General features: G+C 62.4%; 2 protein-coding genes and 2 non-coding genes across 7 annotated transcripts; 2 read left to right on the top strand and 2 right to left on the bottom strand.

Moving 5' to 3' along the window:
* Positions 1-99: 99 nt before the first annotated feature.
* LOC134042845 (U1 spliceosomal RNA) lies at positions 100-263 on the bottom strand. Its single transcript, XR_009933110.1, has one exon. It is a non-coding gene; the product is annotated as a U1 spliceosomal RNA (small nuclear RNA).
* Positions 264-2,246: 1,983 nt separating this feature from the next.
* On the top strand, positions 2,247-2,410 carry LOC134042833 (U1 spliceosomal RNA). Its single transcript, XR_009933099.1, has one exon. It is a non-coding gene; the product is annotated as a U1 spliceosomal RNA (small nuclear RNA).
* A 1,724-nt stretch (positions 2,411-4,134) lies between these two features.
* On the bottom strand, positions 4,135-8,695 carry EIF2B4 (eukaryotic translation initiation factor 2B subunit delta). 2 transcript variants are annotated; one of them, XM_062489554.1, is made up of 13 exons: positions 8,479-8,695; positions 8,363-8,406; positions 8,148-8,286; positions 7,626-7,835; positions 7,351-7,433; positions 7,057-7,148; positions 6,598-6,712; positions 6,238-6,314; positions 5,959-6,061; positions 5,641-5,768; positions 4,857-5,037; positions 4,599-4,779; positions 4,135-4,376 (listed from the first exon to the last, which is right to left on the bottom strand). In XM_062489554.1, exons 1-13 carry the CDS (start codon positions 8,492-8,494, stop codon positions 4,177-4,179), a joined length of 1,569 nt encoding a protein of 522 aa, XP_062345538.1. In that variant the 5' UTR covers positions 8,495-8,695; the 3' UTR covers positions 4,135-4,176. The 2 variants fall into 2 exon arrangements, with proteins under 2 accessions (XP_062345538.1, XP_062345539.1); XM_062489555.1 differs by having other exon boundaries at positions 7,626-7,832.
* Positions 8,696-8,851: 156 nt separating this feature from the next.
* Positions 8,852-15,198, top strand: SNX17 (sorting nexin 17). Of its 3 annotated transcripts, none has more exons than XM_062489551.1 (15): positions 8,852-8,974; positions 10,598-10,672; positions 10,872-10,989; positions 11,298-11,362; positions 11,445-11,555; positions 11,910-12,000; positions 12,175-12,262; positions 12,602-12,671; positions 12,788-12,880; positions 13,016-13,219; positions 13,550-13,672; positions 13,774-13,851; positions 14,033-14,107; positions 14,401-14,442; positions 14,531-15,198. In XM_062489551.1, exons 1-15 carry the CDS (start codon positions 8,912-8,914, stop codon positions 14,648-14,650), a joined length of 1,416 nt encoding a protein of 471 aa, XP_062345535.1. In that variant the 5' UTR covers positions 8,852-8,911; the 3' UTR covers positions 14,651-15,198. The 3 variants fall into 3 exon arrangements, with proteins under 3 accessions (XP_062345535.1, XP_062345536.1, XP_062345537.1); XM_062489552.1 differs by having other exon boundaries at positions 8,901-8,974; positions 10,598-10,636; XM_062489553.1 differs by lacking the exon at positions 10,598-10,672 and having other exon boundaries at positions 8,901-8,974.
* Positions 15,199-15,246: the final 48 nt, after the last annotated feature.

Raw genomic sequence — 15,246 nt, 5'->3', positions numbered from 1 at the left:
CCCCAAACGGGTAAAGGCAGGCCGGGATAGTTGTAAGCAATAAAAAAAGCCGCACTTCAAACAAACACACACTCAGTCTTTTTTTAATTACTGGCGTATCAGGGGAGAGCGCGAACGCAGTCCCCCACTACCACAAATTATGCAGTCGAGTTTCCCGCATTTGGGGAAATCGCAGGGGTCAGCACACCCGGAGTGCAAGGGATGAGCCTCGCCCTGGGAAAACCACCTGCCTGATCATGGTGTCTCCCCTGCCAGGTAAGTATGACTTCACAACCACGCCGCCCTCCCGCCCTGCCCGCCACACGCCTCCACAACACACGGCCACCCCGACCACAGCCCCGCCAGCCCCGCACCCAACCGGACCCGAACCCCAGCCCCGGCCCGCACGGCCCGGCCCGCGCAGCGCCCAAGGACGCGCGAGGGCAGCGCCGTGAGAGCGCGGCTTTTCAGTCCCGGCATGCCGCGCGGCGACGTCTCATTTGCATACTCCCGCCCCCACTCTCCTTCCCCGCACCGCTATCGCCGCCTTTGCCTCCCCCTCGCTGAGCGGACCCGGCTGCTGGTCCCGGTCCGCGTCCGGGCCAATGAGTCCGGATCAGGTTCAGTCGTGCTGCCCGGGACTCGGTGTCAGAGCACTGCGGGGCCAGGCTAGAGCCGCAGCACCGGCAGAGTGTGGTCACCACTGGACCGACAACGGGAGAGGTCCCGTGGGGAAGCACAGGGGCCAGGGGTGACCAGGTGTATCTCAAGGACACAGCTCTGCTGCTGGCTGATCCCGCTGAGAGAAAGGGACACAGTTTCCTAGAGACTGGCAGGGCTGTGGGGGCTAAAGGACCTCGCTGGGTGACAATGGTTTTACAGGGCTCCAGATGAGGTCAGCAGGATGGCACCTACAAAGTCCATGCACAGAGGCCTTCACAGCCCAGCAACCCCCAGTACCGTGGGGATCTGGCACTGGCAGCAGTGCAGCAAGAGCAGATATCCACGGATGGGATGCTCATGTGCACACAGTGCAATGGAAGTGCTGATGCACCCTCCCGGGGGAAGCAAGGGGCCATTAAACACTGGTGTTCATTTCACCCCAGACCCACGAGCTCCCATGACCCGACAGGGCCTTGCCCACCCAAAGATGACACAATGTCCCAGTTCCTTTCCTGTCACTGCTGGTTGGGGTCTCAGGGATATGCCAGCTGCTCGTGCTGGATCCCTGTCCAAGACAGTGGCACGTGCTGTCCAACTGCAGAACAAAGGCAGAGAATAGAAATATCCTTTCACAAAATCCAACGTGAACTTCTCAAACTGCTTGGAAGACCTGGAACAAAGCTTTTAGATGGGCAGCAATGGCTTTTGAGCATGGAGAATGAATAAGGAATGTGCTGGGGCGGCATTGGGATCTTGTTGTGTTTGTTGCTCTTGCTGTTTTCAGTCTGTAAGACTTCAGCCAATCTAGCCTGGAAGCAAACTGGACTGTGAGAGCCTGAAAACAAGGCTTGGATGGGGCAGACAGAGGTCAGAGGAACAGTGCTGAGTGCATGAAGGGATGGGGAGGAAGAGGAGAGGAGGTGGGAGGGCTTTTACTGGAGACTGTCGGTCGTTGCATAGCCCATCCGCAAGAAGGCAAGTAGGGGCAACGGGAGACCCAGGACGCAGTACTGAGGGACCTTGAGATCCCGGCACCGGGGGTCCCGGGGAGGCAGCTCCCGCGGGGGGAGCAAGGTAGTGCGGGTCTCCCCGCCTCAGCAGCGGCGCGCCAACGGCCATCGAACACACCACCGGCTTTGCCAGCCCCACAGCTTAGGGACAGGAGTCGGACAGAACCGGGGCGTCAGTGCTCGATGGGACTGGGCAAACGAGGAACGAGCCTCAGGAAGGAGGGGCAGCGCTGGAGTCGCCCGGGTGGCCCTCCTGCGGGTCCGGCGGGCACGCAGACCGCGCAGTCCCGGCACAGGCGGGATGGTGACCACGCAGCTCTGACACCGCCGGCAGAAGCGCCGGGGCCGGTAACGGCGGCAGGGGGCGGGAGTATGCAAATGAGACGTCGCCGCGCGGCATGCCGGGACTGAAAAGCCGCGCTCTCACGGCGCTGCCCTCGCGCGTCCTTGGGCGCTGCGCGGGCCGGGCCGTGCGGGCCGGGGCTGGGGTTCGGGTCCGGTTGGGTGCGGGGCTGGCGGGGCTGTGGTCGGGGTGGCCGTGTGTTGTGGAGGCGTGTGGCGGGCAGGGCGGGAGGGCGGCGTGGTTGTGAAGTCATACTTACCTGGCAGGGGAGACACCATGATCAGGCAGGTGGTTTTCCCAGGGCGAGGCTCATCCCTTGCACTCCGGGTGTGCTGACCCCTGCGATTTCCCCAAATGCGGGAAACTCGACTGCATAATTTGTGGTAGTGGGGGACTGCGTTCGCGCTCTCCCCTGGTTTTGGTGGTTAAAGGAAGACTGAATATGTAGCGGCCTGTCGCTCACTGCCGACGGCTTCTGCTCCTTTCCCGTTCTGTGATACCGAGCGAAAGTTGTGCCTCGGGCTGTCGCTGCTGCATTGCGGGCGCTGCTCGCCGTGTAACCAGAGGACAGCGAGCAGCCCGGCGCTGCATCGAGGACAGGGCGAGGGACACGGGAGCCGCGGGGTGTGGGACCGCGGGTGTAGGAGGCGATCCGCGAGGGGTCTGGAATTCTCCGGCAGGACAGGAAAGCAGCGAGGGCAGTCCTATCGTGCTCTTCGTGCGCAGTTCGAGAATAGCCAGAGGTTCAGGGGTATCCCAGGCGCTCTCTCCGAAAAGGCGCTGCCGCTGCCCGGGAGACGTGTCCCTGCAAGAATTGACCAGCGGATCCCCAAAGGGGCCCTCTGGACTGCTGCCTCTGAAGCCGGGATGATCCCGGCCTGTCCCAGGCCGTGTCCGCAGGAGCAGGAAAACACCTCGGTGAAACGGGTCCGCGCTGGGAAAGGGGTGAGGAGATGCGGATCCTGCTCGGTGAGCCCTGCCTAGGTCACACCCGGCCGAGTCTGTGAGTTCAGCCAGACTTCCAGAGAGCGGGAATTTGACGCACCCCGAGTGGGACCAAGTCTCTGCCCCCGTCCGTCCCTCCTGCGAGGCCAGTGTGCGGGCCGGGATGCTAACCCGAGTCTTGTCCCACCACAGTCCGGGCGAGCAGTCGGGCTGGAGGCGCTTCTCCACCTGCGAGCTGGAGCCTGGAGACGCGAGGCTGGGTCGCCTCCGCACGGACGGAGATAGGTATAGGCAAAGGGATGGGGATGGGGCAGGGACCGGGCGCCGAGGCTCCCTGGAGTAGCTTACAACACTGCTGCCACTCCTGGAGATGATCCTGGCAAGCAATAGCACGCCAGTATGGGAATAAAGCGGAGAAAGGCGATTTCAAGAATAACAGCTATATTAAACTGTAGCTAATCCTGATTACAATTCTATCCAAACAACGAAATCAATGAGAATGTGAACACAACCTCCCCTACCGTAAAGTATAGTCAAGCTTCTCGCATTTGGTGATGCGCACGAGTCCGCCCACCCGGAGTGCACCGTAGCGACCCTCGTGCAGGGACAGCGCACTGCCCGGTATTATTGGTTTCTTCCCTGCGCAGTCGGTGCGGGTTTGCAACTCCCGCGCGGCCCGGCCCGCCGGCACCAACACCCGTGCGCTGCTGTGCCCCGGCATGCCCCGCGGTGCGGCTGATTTGCATGGCCACGCCCCCCTCGGAGCACGGCACGGTTTACCTGGCCCCGCCCCCGCCGGTCCCGTTCGGGCCGTGGGGCACCGCCGGTCGCGTTTCCCCTCTCTGCCCCGGGCACCACCCGCCGACCGGCCGGCTTCCCGGGGAAAGGGCCCCCCGTCCAGGGCTGGTGCCAGTGGCCAGTGCCAGAGGGACCCAGACTCTGCCCCACCAGCCCAGCTCGGGAGTCTGCCAGAAGCAGAGCCTGAGTGTCACCCAATTTCCAAGTACGGTAAGCCAGGGGCCATGACCACACCGTCATCATTTTCCCAGAGGAGGGGCCTAAGGACAGGGAACACCCATATATGCTGCAGCATGAAGTGGGAGAAGCCCCAAGGAAGGTGCAGAGCTGTGCCACTGGTGACAGGGATGACATGGGTGCCAGGGCTCTGCTACACCACAGATGGCACACACAGAGTACTGGGGGCCTGGTTTATTAGTGTCCATGCAGCTGCCCCGACTACTGATCCACATTCTTAACACGCAGGACCACAGGCACTGAGGTGCAGGGGATCATGCCCAAGTCTGTGATGACCAAATCCACCAGGTCTGGGGGTGTCACATCATAGACCAGGTTAAGAAGGCGTAGGGACTTGTTCTCTGCCCAGCCCCCAAGCTGGGCCTGGCCATTCCTGAGCACAATCAGGTCATCGGGGTCATCTGCAGAGAGTGGAGAAGCCAGCAGGATCAGGGGGAGGGACACTACCTCTCCACCCTGCCCCTGGAGCAGCGCACACCACCACCACCTGCCAGCTGTCCCTGCCTGCAAGTGGTGGCTCCTTGCCCAGCAAGAGGGGTGGCAGGGCAGAGCAGCCTGTCACATTCCACAGCAGGGACTGGGAGAGAAGGTCCCAGGTGGGAGGAAAGGGACAGAAGCCGTACCCAGCTCATTGGAGACAAAAGAATCCGTCTGCACCCGTTCACAGAACTTGTAGGTCTCGCAGCAGACCAGGACAGGCACGTTGTAGGCCTTGGAGACCAGTGCGATCTGCGAGGTGCCCACCCGGGACATGACAGAGCCATTGGCCAGGAGCGCATGGGCTCCCAGCAGCACTTTGGACACCTGTCAGGGAAGCACAGGGATCTGTCAGCACCTTCGATGACACTGCAGCCTGTCCCACCCTTGGCACGGCCCCTCACCTCAGGCAACACGTAGGAGATGGCGTTGATCATCACATAGGTGCAGTGGATGCCCTTGTGAACCAGACGGCGCAGCGTTTCCCGGCCCTCCAGGCGGGGCCGGCTGTCCACCACGATCACGCGGAACGCACGGCCCTTCTCGGCGTGGGCGTTGCACAGCGTCCGGTTCACCAGCGAGGAGCTGATGGGCGCCCGTCAGGAGCTGCCCCTCCCACAGACCAGGCTCCCACCTGGCCAAGATACCCACCCTCATCCTCATGAGTGCTGCCCCTTCCAGAACCCTCCTGCCACGTTGGCTTCCAGGGTCTGTCTCCCCGTGGGAAAGGTGCTGTCTCAGCCCTCCCTGGAAGCAGCACTGACCTCCCTGTCTGTGACTCTGCCACTCCACATCCTCTCCCAGCTTCCCTCTCACAACACTGCAGGCCTGCACTGGCTTCCTGCCCCTGCTCCTTCCTCTGCCCAGCATACATAGCATATCTAGACTCTTGCTGCAGCAATCTCTGGTTCTTTTCCCCTCCTCTACTTCTTGGGATGCAAACTTTTGTATTTTTGCTTCCTGACATTTGAATTTGCTGCAGCTTGTTTTAAATCCAGTGAACATCCCTGGCTGTTCCATAAGTGCCCTGGGTGGAGGGAGCTGTGACTCTGGGGTTCTTGGAATCCAACTCTGGATATAGCAGGTAGGACATTGCGGAGCCCTCACAGCCCATCACAGCCTCACCCCCCAATGTTGTACCATTCCCTCCTCCTACCCGCTGAGCAGCTGCCTGTGCTCTGTGCTCACCATCCATACACCAGTATCACGTCATGGTCATTGATCTTCTCAAAGGCAGACCTTGAGATGGCCTCTGCTGCCAGGACAATCTTCTCTCGCAGGTATTTATCGATCACGTCCTGGAGCTTCTCCTTTGCCTGGGGAGAGACAGACATCACATACATTGTTGCTCTCTGCAACTCCCGATTTGAACCAGGTGGGGATCAGCCTCTTCCGCCTAGTAACAAGCTTTCAATTCCACTGCAGCACTGTTCTAAGTCTGCATCCCATCTCTGCTCAACTCCTTCACCCAGGGCCTGGAGGTTGCCACCCAGCAAGGCCACTCACCTCATCCTCTTTCAGGGTGTCAGGCAGGCATGATATTTCCTTCTTGAGGAACTTGATGGCGTTGCCCATACTGGCTGAGAGTGGCCGGCACTGGTTCAGGAAACTGCAGAAGAAATGGGCTTAACTCCAAAGCAGCAAAGACGGAGAGGGAGGGTGGGTAGGAAGGCAGAAGCCTATGAAAGTCAGCCAAAGTTTGGGCAGACACCAACCCAGAGATGTGAACAATGACCGCACTCTGTGGAGCTTTGGTCCCTCTGCTTTGATGCTGGGAGCCCTCACCTGATATGTGGCTTCAGCTTGGCCACCAAGTCCCGTGACAGCTCCTCATTGGGGGGAGTGGAGTAATCCCTGATCAGCTGAGATAAGTAGAAAGGGAGTACGATCTCAGGGCATGGTATGCAAGCACCCTGCCTGATGGGCTGCATTTGAGGTACACGTCCCGCACAGCCTGACACACTGCCTGGAGGGGCAAAGGGTGCTCCAGGGACTCAAAACAGCAGTGGCAGTGCCAGAAAAGGCACGATCCAAAGGAAGAGGCTGATGATGACTGACCACAGATACAGCCTCAGCAGTCAGGGTACAGGAACACACACCTGCACATGGCACAATGGCCCTGCTGCCAGGTAGGTGCTCAGGTACCTGTTTGAAGACTTCAAGCAGCGCGATGCAGCGGGCGTTGGAGCCGTTGATGATGCCCTGGGAGTACTGGAGGCCGAGGCGCACCACTGCTGGGTGGATCACTGTGGAGGGGATGCTGCAGGGACCAGTGGGAGGGAGCTGTCAGCACCTCTACAGCCAAAAACATTCAACCCATTTATGAGCCCCAGCCCAACAACCCAAAGGACAGCCTGGGAAGGGGGCTGGTGGTAACTTGAAGAGCCACAGCCCCTTCTCTTGTAGCCCTGCACTCTCCCCACAGGAAAGATACTGGGCTGTCCCTACTGCCACTCCCAAAGCAAGAGAAATGTCCCCCACCACTCCATCACGTGTATCCCACATGCAGGACTATGACGCCCCTCCTCCAGAACCATTCTGCAGCTAGGCCAGCCAAAGCAGAGCCCAGCATTGCCAGAGACCTGGGCTGGGGAGGCCTTGTACCTCATCTGCTGCGTCAGTGGCTTCTTCCTGCTGTACTGGTGGAGGTGGGAGAACAGGTTGACCTTGGTGCCATAGTCCTGCCTCAAAGGTACCTGCAGCCAAGTGTTGTGATGGCTCACCCAGTGCTCTATTCATTCCAGAGCCACCAGTCATACCCAGCACTTGCTCACAGCATCCAAAGTTCCCCTCTGCCTTCAGAGAGCAGGCCCTGGTTCTACCATGTGCCCCCCCCAGGCCCTTTGCAGCACAGCTGCCCCAGGTGTGCAGCCTGTCATCCTGTCCTCCTCCTCCTACCTGCTGCCGCTCCAGCTTCTTGGCCAATTTCCTCTGGGCAGCAGGGTCATCCACCTGCACGTGCTCCGGCAGCCGCTTCACCACTGCAAGGACAGCCGGGATGAGGCCAAGCTGCTTTGGCGCACCCCCAAATTCATGGAAGGCAGGCCAGCACCCAGGGGCATACAGAACCCAGACCATGGATAGGTCCCATGGGCATCTTCCGCCTGCACCCACACCAGACCCTCCCATCCTGCTCACCCACCCTCAGCACCCCATGGTGGTGACAGCCTTACTGGACTGGGGCTCGGTGGGGCTCTGCCGGGGCTTGGCCGTCGTGGCTGCCTGGCTCAGCTCTGCCTTCCTGGCCTGCTTCTGGGCCCGCTCAGCCTCCTGCTTAGCCCGGCGCTCTGCTCGCAGCTCTGCTTTGCTCTTGCCCCCCGTGGGCTTCTCACCGTCACCCAGGCCATCAGCCGAGGCAGGGGGGAGTGTGGGCTGAGCAGCTGCTGCGGGGGAGAAAGGGGGAGTCTGTGCCCAGTCTCTCCGGGAGATGCAGCCCAGGGCTAGGGGCAGCTCGCTGCAGCGACAGCCCTCCGTGCCCTCGGCACCGCGCAGCCGACAGGGCACGACGGGGCAGCTCCAGTACTGCGGTCCCGACGGCAACGCGGGGGGGCGAGGGACGAGGGCCCGGACCGGGGGTACACCCCAGGGGTCCCGCTGGAAGGCATTCCCGGCCCCGGGCGTTGCCCGCGCGGGACACTCGCGGGCCCGGCCCAGCGCTGCCCCGCTCGGAGCTCTGCGGGGACGGCGGCGCTCACCCTGCGGCTGCCCCGCTTCACGGGGAGCACCCAGCTCCGCGGGCTCAGCCGTCGGCCCCTTCTCGTTCTTCTTCTTCTTCTTCTGCTGCTTCTTCTCCTTCCGCAGCTGCAGCTTCTCCTCCTGGGAGAGCTCCGGGGCCTGTGAGCGCACACGGTCAGGCGGCCCCTGCCGCGGTCCGCAGCCCCAGCCTCACACCAGCCCCGGCCCAGCTCACCTGTGGTCCCGCCGGCACTGGCGCGGCTCCCTCGGGGTTCCTACCTAGAATGATGGGAGCGTGAGAGGGGCCGGGGCCGGGTCCCGTCCGGTGCCGGGGTCCCGTCCCGCACTCACCGCCCCGCTCCGCCATGGCGCCGGCGCGTCGCCTTCAGCGCCCCCTGCCGGCAGGCGGCTTCGCCTGAGGGCCGGGGTCCTCTGCGCGACGCGATGACGTCACTCCCGGTGGGGGCCGGTCGGTTCCCGGGGGTCCTTCCCGCGGCCCCGCCCCCCCGGCCCCGTCCCGTCCCGCCCCGACCACTCGCTGCCGGGCGCTCCGTCAGCCCCGGCGCGGCGCGGGTGCTCGGGGCGGGGCGGGCAGGGCAGGGCAGGGCGTCCCTGGGGCGGGCGGAGCGGGGCGAAGCGGGGCGGGCGAAGAGCGACGGCCCCGGGCGGGGCGGAGCGGGGCGGCCCTGGGGCGGGCGGTGCTGGCTGCCGCGCCATCGCGGGGAGCGCTGGCCCGAGATGGCGGCGGCGGGAGGCGGGTAGCGGGGGCGCGCTCGGCCCGGCCATGCACTTCTCCATTCCCGAGACCGAGACCCGCGCCGGGGACGGCGGCGCCGCCGCCTACGTGGTGAGCGGGGCCGAGGGAGCGGAGCCGTCCCGCGGAGCCAGCCGAGTGGGTGGCGCGGCTCCGCGGCCCGGGTGCGATGCGGCCCCGGTGGGGCCGTGCGGGTCCGCAGCCCCGGCGCGGTGGCGGGTCGGGATCAGGACCGGGACCGGCGCCGGGCGAGGAGGGCAGGTCCCGGCCCACCGCCGGCCCCGGCCGGCGCCCCCTGCCAGGGCCGGGCAGGGATCGGACCCCGCCGCCCCCGCTCCTCCGGATCGGCCGCGGGAGTCCCTGGAGCCGCCCCGGGGATGTCCGGACCTTGCTCTGCCCGGGCGCCGCGGGCGGGGGTTGGCAGCCCGCGGGGGCCCCGTCCGGTCTCATCCTCAGCTCCGGCTCATCCTGGCCCGCCCGTCCCGGCTTCCTGTTTTGCTCCCTGCGCCGTGAGCGCCACCGGAGAGGAGCCGGGAAGCGCTGCTGCGGAGTGGGGATGGCTATCGAGTGCCCAGACCCCTTTCCCGGGGCCGGGCAGAGGGTCCGGATCAGTGCTCTCCGGGTAAAGGTGGACAGCCCCGGGCTTTGCGACCCCGCTGAGACACCCGCGCTTGACCCCTGTGCTGAAATCACTCTCCGGGGGATCCCTCTCCGGAGCCCGAGTTGGGGCACGGTCGCGGTGCTGAGGGGTGATGGAGAGACCTGGCAAACCGCAGGAAGTGCAGTTGCTCAAGGGCCAAAGGAGTAGGCAGCCCTCGAGGCATTTCGGCCCCGTGACCCTCCTGCACTTTGCCCTCCCCTGTTGTGGAGGCTCCTCAGGCTTGGGGGAGACCCTGGGGAGAGCTCTTGGGAGCCCGGGGGCTGGGCAGGAACTGTGACCTTATAGAGTGCCCTGATTTGGGCAGGTGTGGGTGCTGTCTGTACTGCTGCTGTCCCTCCTGGACCCTCCGCAGCAGCCCTGGGCCTTGGGCTGGTACCTTTGGGTTGGGAGGTGCCAGTGTGAGCTCCAGCCTGGCTGGGCTGGGACCTCACTGAGCCTTGGGCAGTTCCAGTGCTCAGGAGCAGCAGGGCACTGGCAGCACCCATGGCAGGCTGGGCTGCCACAGCTGGCTGGAGGCTCAAGTCCATCCTCTCGCCCTCCCAAACACTACTCTGAGGATGGCAGGGCCTGAAAAGACAGTGCTGTCCCTTGGGGGGACTCTGCCTGTGGTGAGGTGCCGGGAGCTGGACCATGGAGTTTCCAGGTCCTGTATGTTCTGCAGTCATAGCTGTGCTCTGCCTATGGTGTCAGCAGGAGCTGAGCCAGAGCCAAGAGGGTACAGCCAGGGATCAGCTCCTTGTGAGTGCCTGGGAGTGGGGAGGGGTGTCCTTGTCTGTTGGCATGGGAACACCAGTGTCTGTGGGGCTGCACTGTGGCTCTGTACTCCCCATGTCTGGGCAGCCACAGGGTTAGACCTTCCTGGTATCCAGCAGGCACATCTCTTGGATGTGCTCATACTTCCTGAACAATTTTGACTGTCTGCCCCTCGGCAGGGTCTTCAGGAGTATCGCCTTTTCCTGGCTGCTCCCTGGCATCCTATGTGCCCTGAGCTGGGCAGGTCCTGGGATTGCTCCATCTGACGGGTGCTGGGATCTGACCGGGCTCTTTCCCTGCAGGCCTACAACATCCACGTGAACGGAGTGCTGCACTGCCGGGTGCGCTACAGTCAGCTCCTGGGCCTGCATGAGCAGGTAGGGATGGCCGAGGTGCCCACTCCTGGTCTGTGACATTCCATCTGCATTCTTGCATGCTGCTGGACTCCCATGTGGATAAGGGATGTGGTCAAGCCCTCTGCTCCCCTTGCTAGGTTCCTGGGGATCAGCAAGGGTGGGGGATGAGGGCAGCCAGCATCTCTCTGGAGGTTCTTGCAGCACGCTGTTCTTATCCTAGTTAAGGAAGGAGTATGGCGCCAACGTGGTCCCAGCCTTTCCCCCAAAGAAGATCTTCACACTCACCCCAGCGGAGGTAGAGCAGCGACGGGAGCAGCTGGAGAAGTACATGCAGGCTGGTAAGCTGGCCTGGTTGTGCAGGGCACAGACCACGACCCATGGCTTCCTCCCTGCACTGCTACCATTCACCGTGGCGCATCCTGTAACTCCCAGTGTAGCACTGGCATTTGGTGGGATCATCCCCTGGATGCCATCTCCTGTCCCAGCCCCTGCCCTGCACTGGCACAGTGGGGATGTGCAGGGGGATCTCTGGCTGCCCTTGCATACAGTCTGAGGGCAAACTGAGGGGCTGCAGAAGGGCCAGGCACTGGTGTGGGCCCCTGCCCCTTGTCATGGGACTCCTGACTCCTCGTGCCCCTTCCTGCAGTGCGGCAGGACCCAACACTGGGAGGCAGCGAGACCTTCAACAGCTTCCTGCGCAAGGCCCAGCAGGTGAGGGGGCAGAGCTGTGGGGGGCCTGGAGCCCTCAGTCTGTGGCGATGGGCTGGGGTGCCAGTCCTGTTTCTCTCTCCAGGAGACGCAGCAGATCCCCACAGAGGAGGTGGTGCTGGAAGTGCTGCTCTCTAATGGGCAGAAGGTCAAGGTCACCATCCTTACGTCGGACCAGACAGAGGATGTCCTTGAGGTGCCAGAGCTCTCCTGCTGGGTGGGACCAGCCCCTCCTGCTGTGTTTTGTGGTTTCCCACATGTGTGGGGCTCTCTCAGCCTGGTAGCCTCCCCTGCCCTCCCCTTCCAGCTGTCCATCCTGGAGCAGGGTTGACTTGACGGGACTGAAAGCTGGGAGCTGAAATGGGTGTGTCTGGGTCCAGATTGATGTTTGGGGTCCCCAAGCTGTTTCCTGGTTGCAATGAGCCCCAGGCTTGGCCACAGGGCAGCAGAGGTGCTGCCTTCCAGCTGTTGGGTGACCCCAGAATGCATGTGGGCTGGGTCTGGCCACCATGTTGGGACTATATTGGGACTGTGCTGTTCTTCCTCCCAGGCTGTGGCCTCCAAGCTGGATCTGCCAGATGACCTGGTTGGCTACTTCAGCCTCTTTCTAGTGAGACAGACCAAGGATGGAGCTTTATCCTGTGAGTAGAGCCCTCTGCGGTGGGACATCTGCTCTGCCCCTGCCTGGAGTGAGGGCTGTGCTTGGACCCAGCCCTGGGTGGGGGACTCAGCTGTTTTCCTTGGGGCACCCTGGCAGTAGGGGCCTAGGGGCTCTTGCTGCCCAGAGCTGCTGCTGAGCTGGCATTTCCCCACAGTTGTGCGAAAGCTGCAGGAGTTTGAGCTGCCGTACGTGTCAGTCACCAGCCTGCACAACCCTGAGTTCCAGATCATCCTGCGCAAGAGGTGAGTGGAGGGCTGTGGGGCAGCACTGGGGTGGGGCAGCGCTGGGGTGGTGCCCAGGGCTCACAGAGGGACCCTCCCCTCCTGCCATTGCTGCCCACAGATGCTTTGGCCCCCAGGAACACACCTGAGCATTCCTGACCATGACACTGGAGCATGAGCTGCCCTGCTGTGCTCAGCTCATTTCTGCCTTCCCCTGGCAACCAGTTTAGATGGGGAGCAGGGCACAATGCCTGACAGTTAGGGGGGACCTGACCAGAGAGCCAGCCCACAGGAGGGTGATCTTCTCTTCATTGCTGTTAGGAGGTGGGGAGTAGGCTAACTCATGTGGTTCCCTTCCAGCTACTGGGACTCGGCCTACGATGATGATGTGATGGAGCATCGTGTGGGGTTGAACTTGCTGTATGCGCAGGTGAGGGTTGGTGTGGCACAGCCAGGTGAGGAGGGACACTGCACCCCTTGGCCACAGCGGTGCAGGGGCTTGGGTGGTTCCTGTCCCAGGCACTCATCAACCTCTGCTGCTCGTAGACGGTATCAGATATTGAACATGGATGGATCCTTGTCAACAAGGAACAGCACCGGCAGCTGAAGTCCCTGCAAGAAAAGGTCTCCAAGAAGGAGGTAGGAGAGGGTAGAATGCCATGACTGGGGCAGTTCTGGCACTGCACTGACCCCTCTCCACGTGACATGTGGTACTGGCTTGCCCCTGGCCTGGGCAGGGCCGGCAGTGCTGAGCACCACTGGCTCTGCCTGCAGTTCATCCGCCTGGCGCAGACCCTAAAGTACTACGGCTATCTCAAGTTTGACCCCTGTGTCACCGACTTCCCTGAGAAGGGCTGCCATGTCGTTGTCAGTGCCGGCAACAACGAGCTCAACTTCCAGGTGCGGCTGCCGAATGAGCAGATCAAAGAGGGCAGCTTCAAGGTCACACGCATGCGGTGCTGGCGGGTCACATCCTCGGTGAGTGATGCTTGGAGAGCAAGGGAGAGGCCTGGGGGGGCTGGAGAGACCTGGCTGTGCCAGGCTGGGCTGGTACCTCTTCCTGGGAAAGGTGCTGGCTCTGATGCCAGCTTCTGGCCCAGTAGGCCTGGAGAGGGTCTGAATCATGCCTTGGGGCTGAGGGGATCATTGGTGTGAGGACAGTTGAGGGGACCTGACAGTGGCAGAAGACTGGTGGGCACTGGGCAGCTGTCCCACACTTGGCTTGGTGCTGCCCTCGATCTGCACGGGTATCTGGGGAGCTGCAACATCCCCTTTGGAGGCTCCCAGCCTTGGTGTGTGTCCTTGCAGGTGCCAATGAGCAACGGCCCTTCGGGGAGCAGCCCAGGGAAGTCCGAGGTGAAGCTGGAGTTGGCTTTTGAATACCTGATGAGCAAGGACCGGCTGCAGTGGGTCACCATCACCAGCCAACAGGTGGGGCTGCCTCTATGGTGGCTGTGAGCTGGGCTGGGCCTTGCGTGGGGTGTGGGATGGCTGTGGGGTGCATAGAGCCCCATGACACTTCTCCCTTGCAGGCCATTATGCTGAGCATCTGCTTGCAGTCCATGGTAGATGAGCTGATGGTGAAAAAATCTGGAGGCAGCATCCGCAAGGTGAGGGTTGGGGCCGGATGATGGCTCCAGAGTGGGATCCCAACCTGGCCCTATGGCTTCCTGGGGTCTGGGCTGGGTCCTGAGTGCTCCTGTCAGGATGGGGCCAGCATCCCCAGGGCCACTTGTAAGCCCTAGAGCTGATGCTGGGGACACTGTGGCTAAGCTGAGCTTCTCCCTGCAGATGTTTCGGCGGCGGGTGAACGGGGCCCTGCGGCGCTCGGACAGCCAGCAAGCTGTGAAGTCACCCCCACTGCTGGTGAGTGGGACCCTGCAGCCCTGGGTGAGGGGACACATGCAATCACAGGCTCTGATGTGTTGTGTACCAGAACTCACTGCCCCCAGATGAGCCACTGCACCCTTGGCAGGGCTGGGGCAAGCCCAGAGGGACAGCAGGGCTGTGGTGCCCTGCTTTCAGAGCCCTGGGAAGGGAAAGAGGTGCTGGATTAACTCAGTGAACCAGACTCCCTGGGGACGGAGTTGGGCAGGTAGAAGGAGAGGTGGGTGTTGTGTCCCATGACCCTGTGCTGCCCAACCATGTTGTCTTCACAGGATTCACCTGATGCCTCCTGGGAGCCCATGGCCAAACTCTCGGTGAGTCATGTGTGAGTGCACCAGAGGTCTCAGGCTAAGTGGGTAGGGGAGCTAGGGGTGTCCTCCCTAACATCTCCCTTCTCCACAGAGCAAGCTCACTTCTGTCAGCCTTCGTGGGATCAGCCACTCCAGCTCTGCAAACGATGTGGGTGCTAACGACTTCCATGGCAATTATGCCTTTGAGGGCATTGGCGATGAGGATCTGTAGTGCCCCTTTTCCAGGACAGCCCCAGCCTGAGCAAGGGCCTTCGCTGAGGAATGTATGACCTGCAGCCAGGTTGCAATCACCGTGCCTCTCACCTGCTACATCCACCTTTCCCTGCTCCCCGGGGTTGGGAGCTCACCCCCAGCCCGCAATTGCCTTTGGGGTGGGGGCAGCTGAACTCCTCCCGCTGCTGGCTCCAGTTGGGAGAGGGCTTGTTTGACCTGAACAGTTTGCCCGGGCAGAGCCCTGGAGCTGCAGTGCAGGGCCTGGCCCAGCACTGGGGCAGAGCTGCTCCTGTCCCAGCTGGGAAGGCCTGGCCCAACCTGGGGGCAGACCCAGGCAGGCTCCATAATGCCAAATTAGCATTTAGGTTTGTGCAGTAAGCTGTCTCAGGGGCCTCCCTGCAGAGTCCCCTCTAACCCGCTCATAGACGCCAGCGTAATCTAGGCTTGTAACCACGTATCTCCTGCTGCTCAGCCCAACAGAGCATTAATGGACAGTAACTGATGTTTACACACTGCAACAATGATTAAAACGGATCCTGATTGGTACCAGGCTGTCTGTTGGGGGGTGGCTGCTGTCCCTCCCCCCTCCTTGCC

This window comes from Cinclus cinclus, chromosome 3, assembly GCF_963662255.1.
Source record: "Cinclus cinclus chromosome 3, bCinCin1.1, whole genome shotgun sequence".
Classification (NCBI taxonomy): Eukaryota; Metazoa; Chordata; class Aves; order Passeriformes; family Cinclidae; genus Cinclus; species Cinclus cinclus.
The sequence above is the reverse complement of the archived record's forward strand: the minus strand, read 5'-3'. Positions and strand labels throughout refer to the sequence as shown.

What these genes read in the sequence shown, in the direction of transcription:
- EIF2B4 (XM_062489554.1), bottom strand. An exon ending in CAGTGCCGGCGGGACCACAG is followed by an intron (nt 8,287 to 8,362) that starts GTGAGCTGGGCC and finishes GTGCGCTCACAG; the next exon opens with GCCCCGGAGCTCTCCCAGGA. An exon ending in TCTCCTACGTGTTGCCTGAG is followed by an intron (nt 4,780 to 4,856) that starts GTGAGGGGCCGT and finishes CTTCCCTGACAG; the next exon opens with GTGTCCAAAGTGCTGCTGGG.
- SNX17 (XM_062489551.1), top strand. Translation starts at nt 8,912, where the DNA reads ATGCACTTCTCCATTCCCGAGACCGAGACCCGCGCCGGGGACGGCGGC. An exon ending in CAGATCATCCTGCGCAAGAG is followed by an intron (nt 12,263 to 12,601) that starts GTGAGTGGAGGG and finishes GTTCCCTTCCAG; the next exon opens with CTACTGGGACTCGGCCTACG. An exon ending in AGCCCATGGCCAAACTCTCG is followed by an intron (nt 14,443 to 14,530) that starts GTGAGTCATGTG and finishes CCTTCTCCACAG; the next exon opens with AGCAAGCTCACTTCTGTCAG.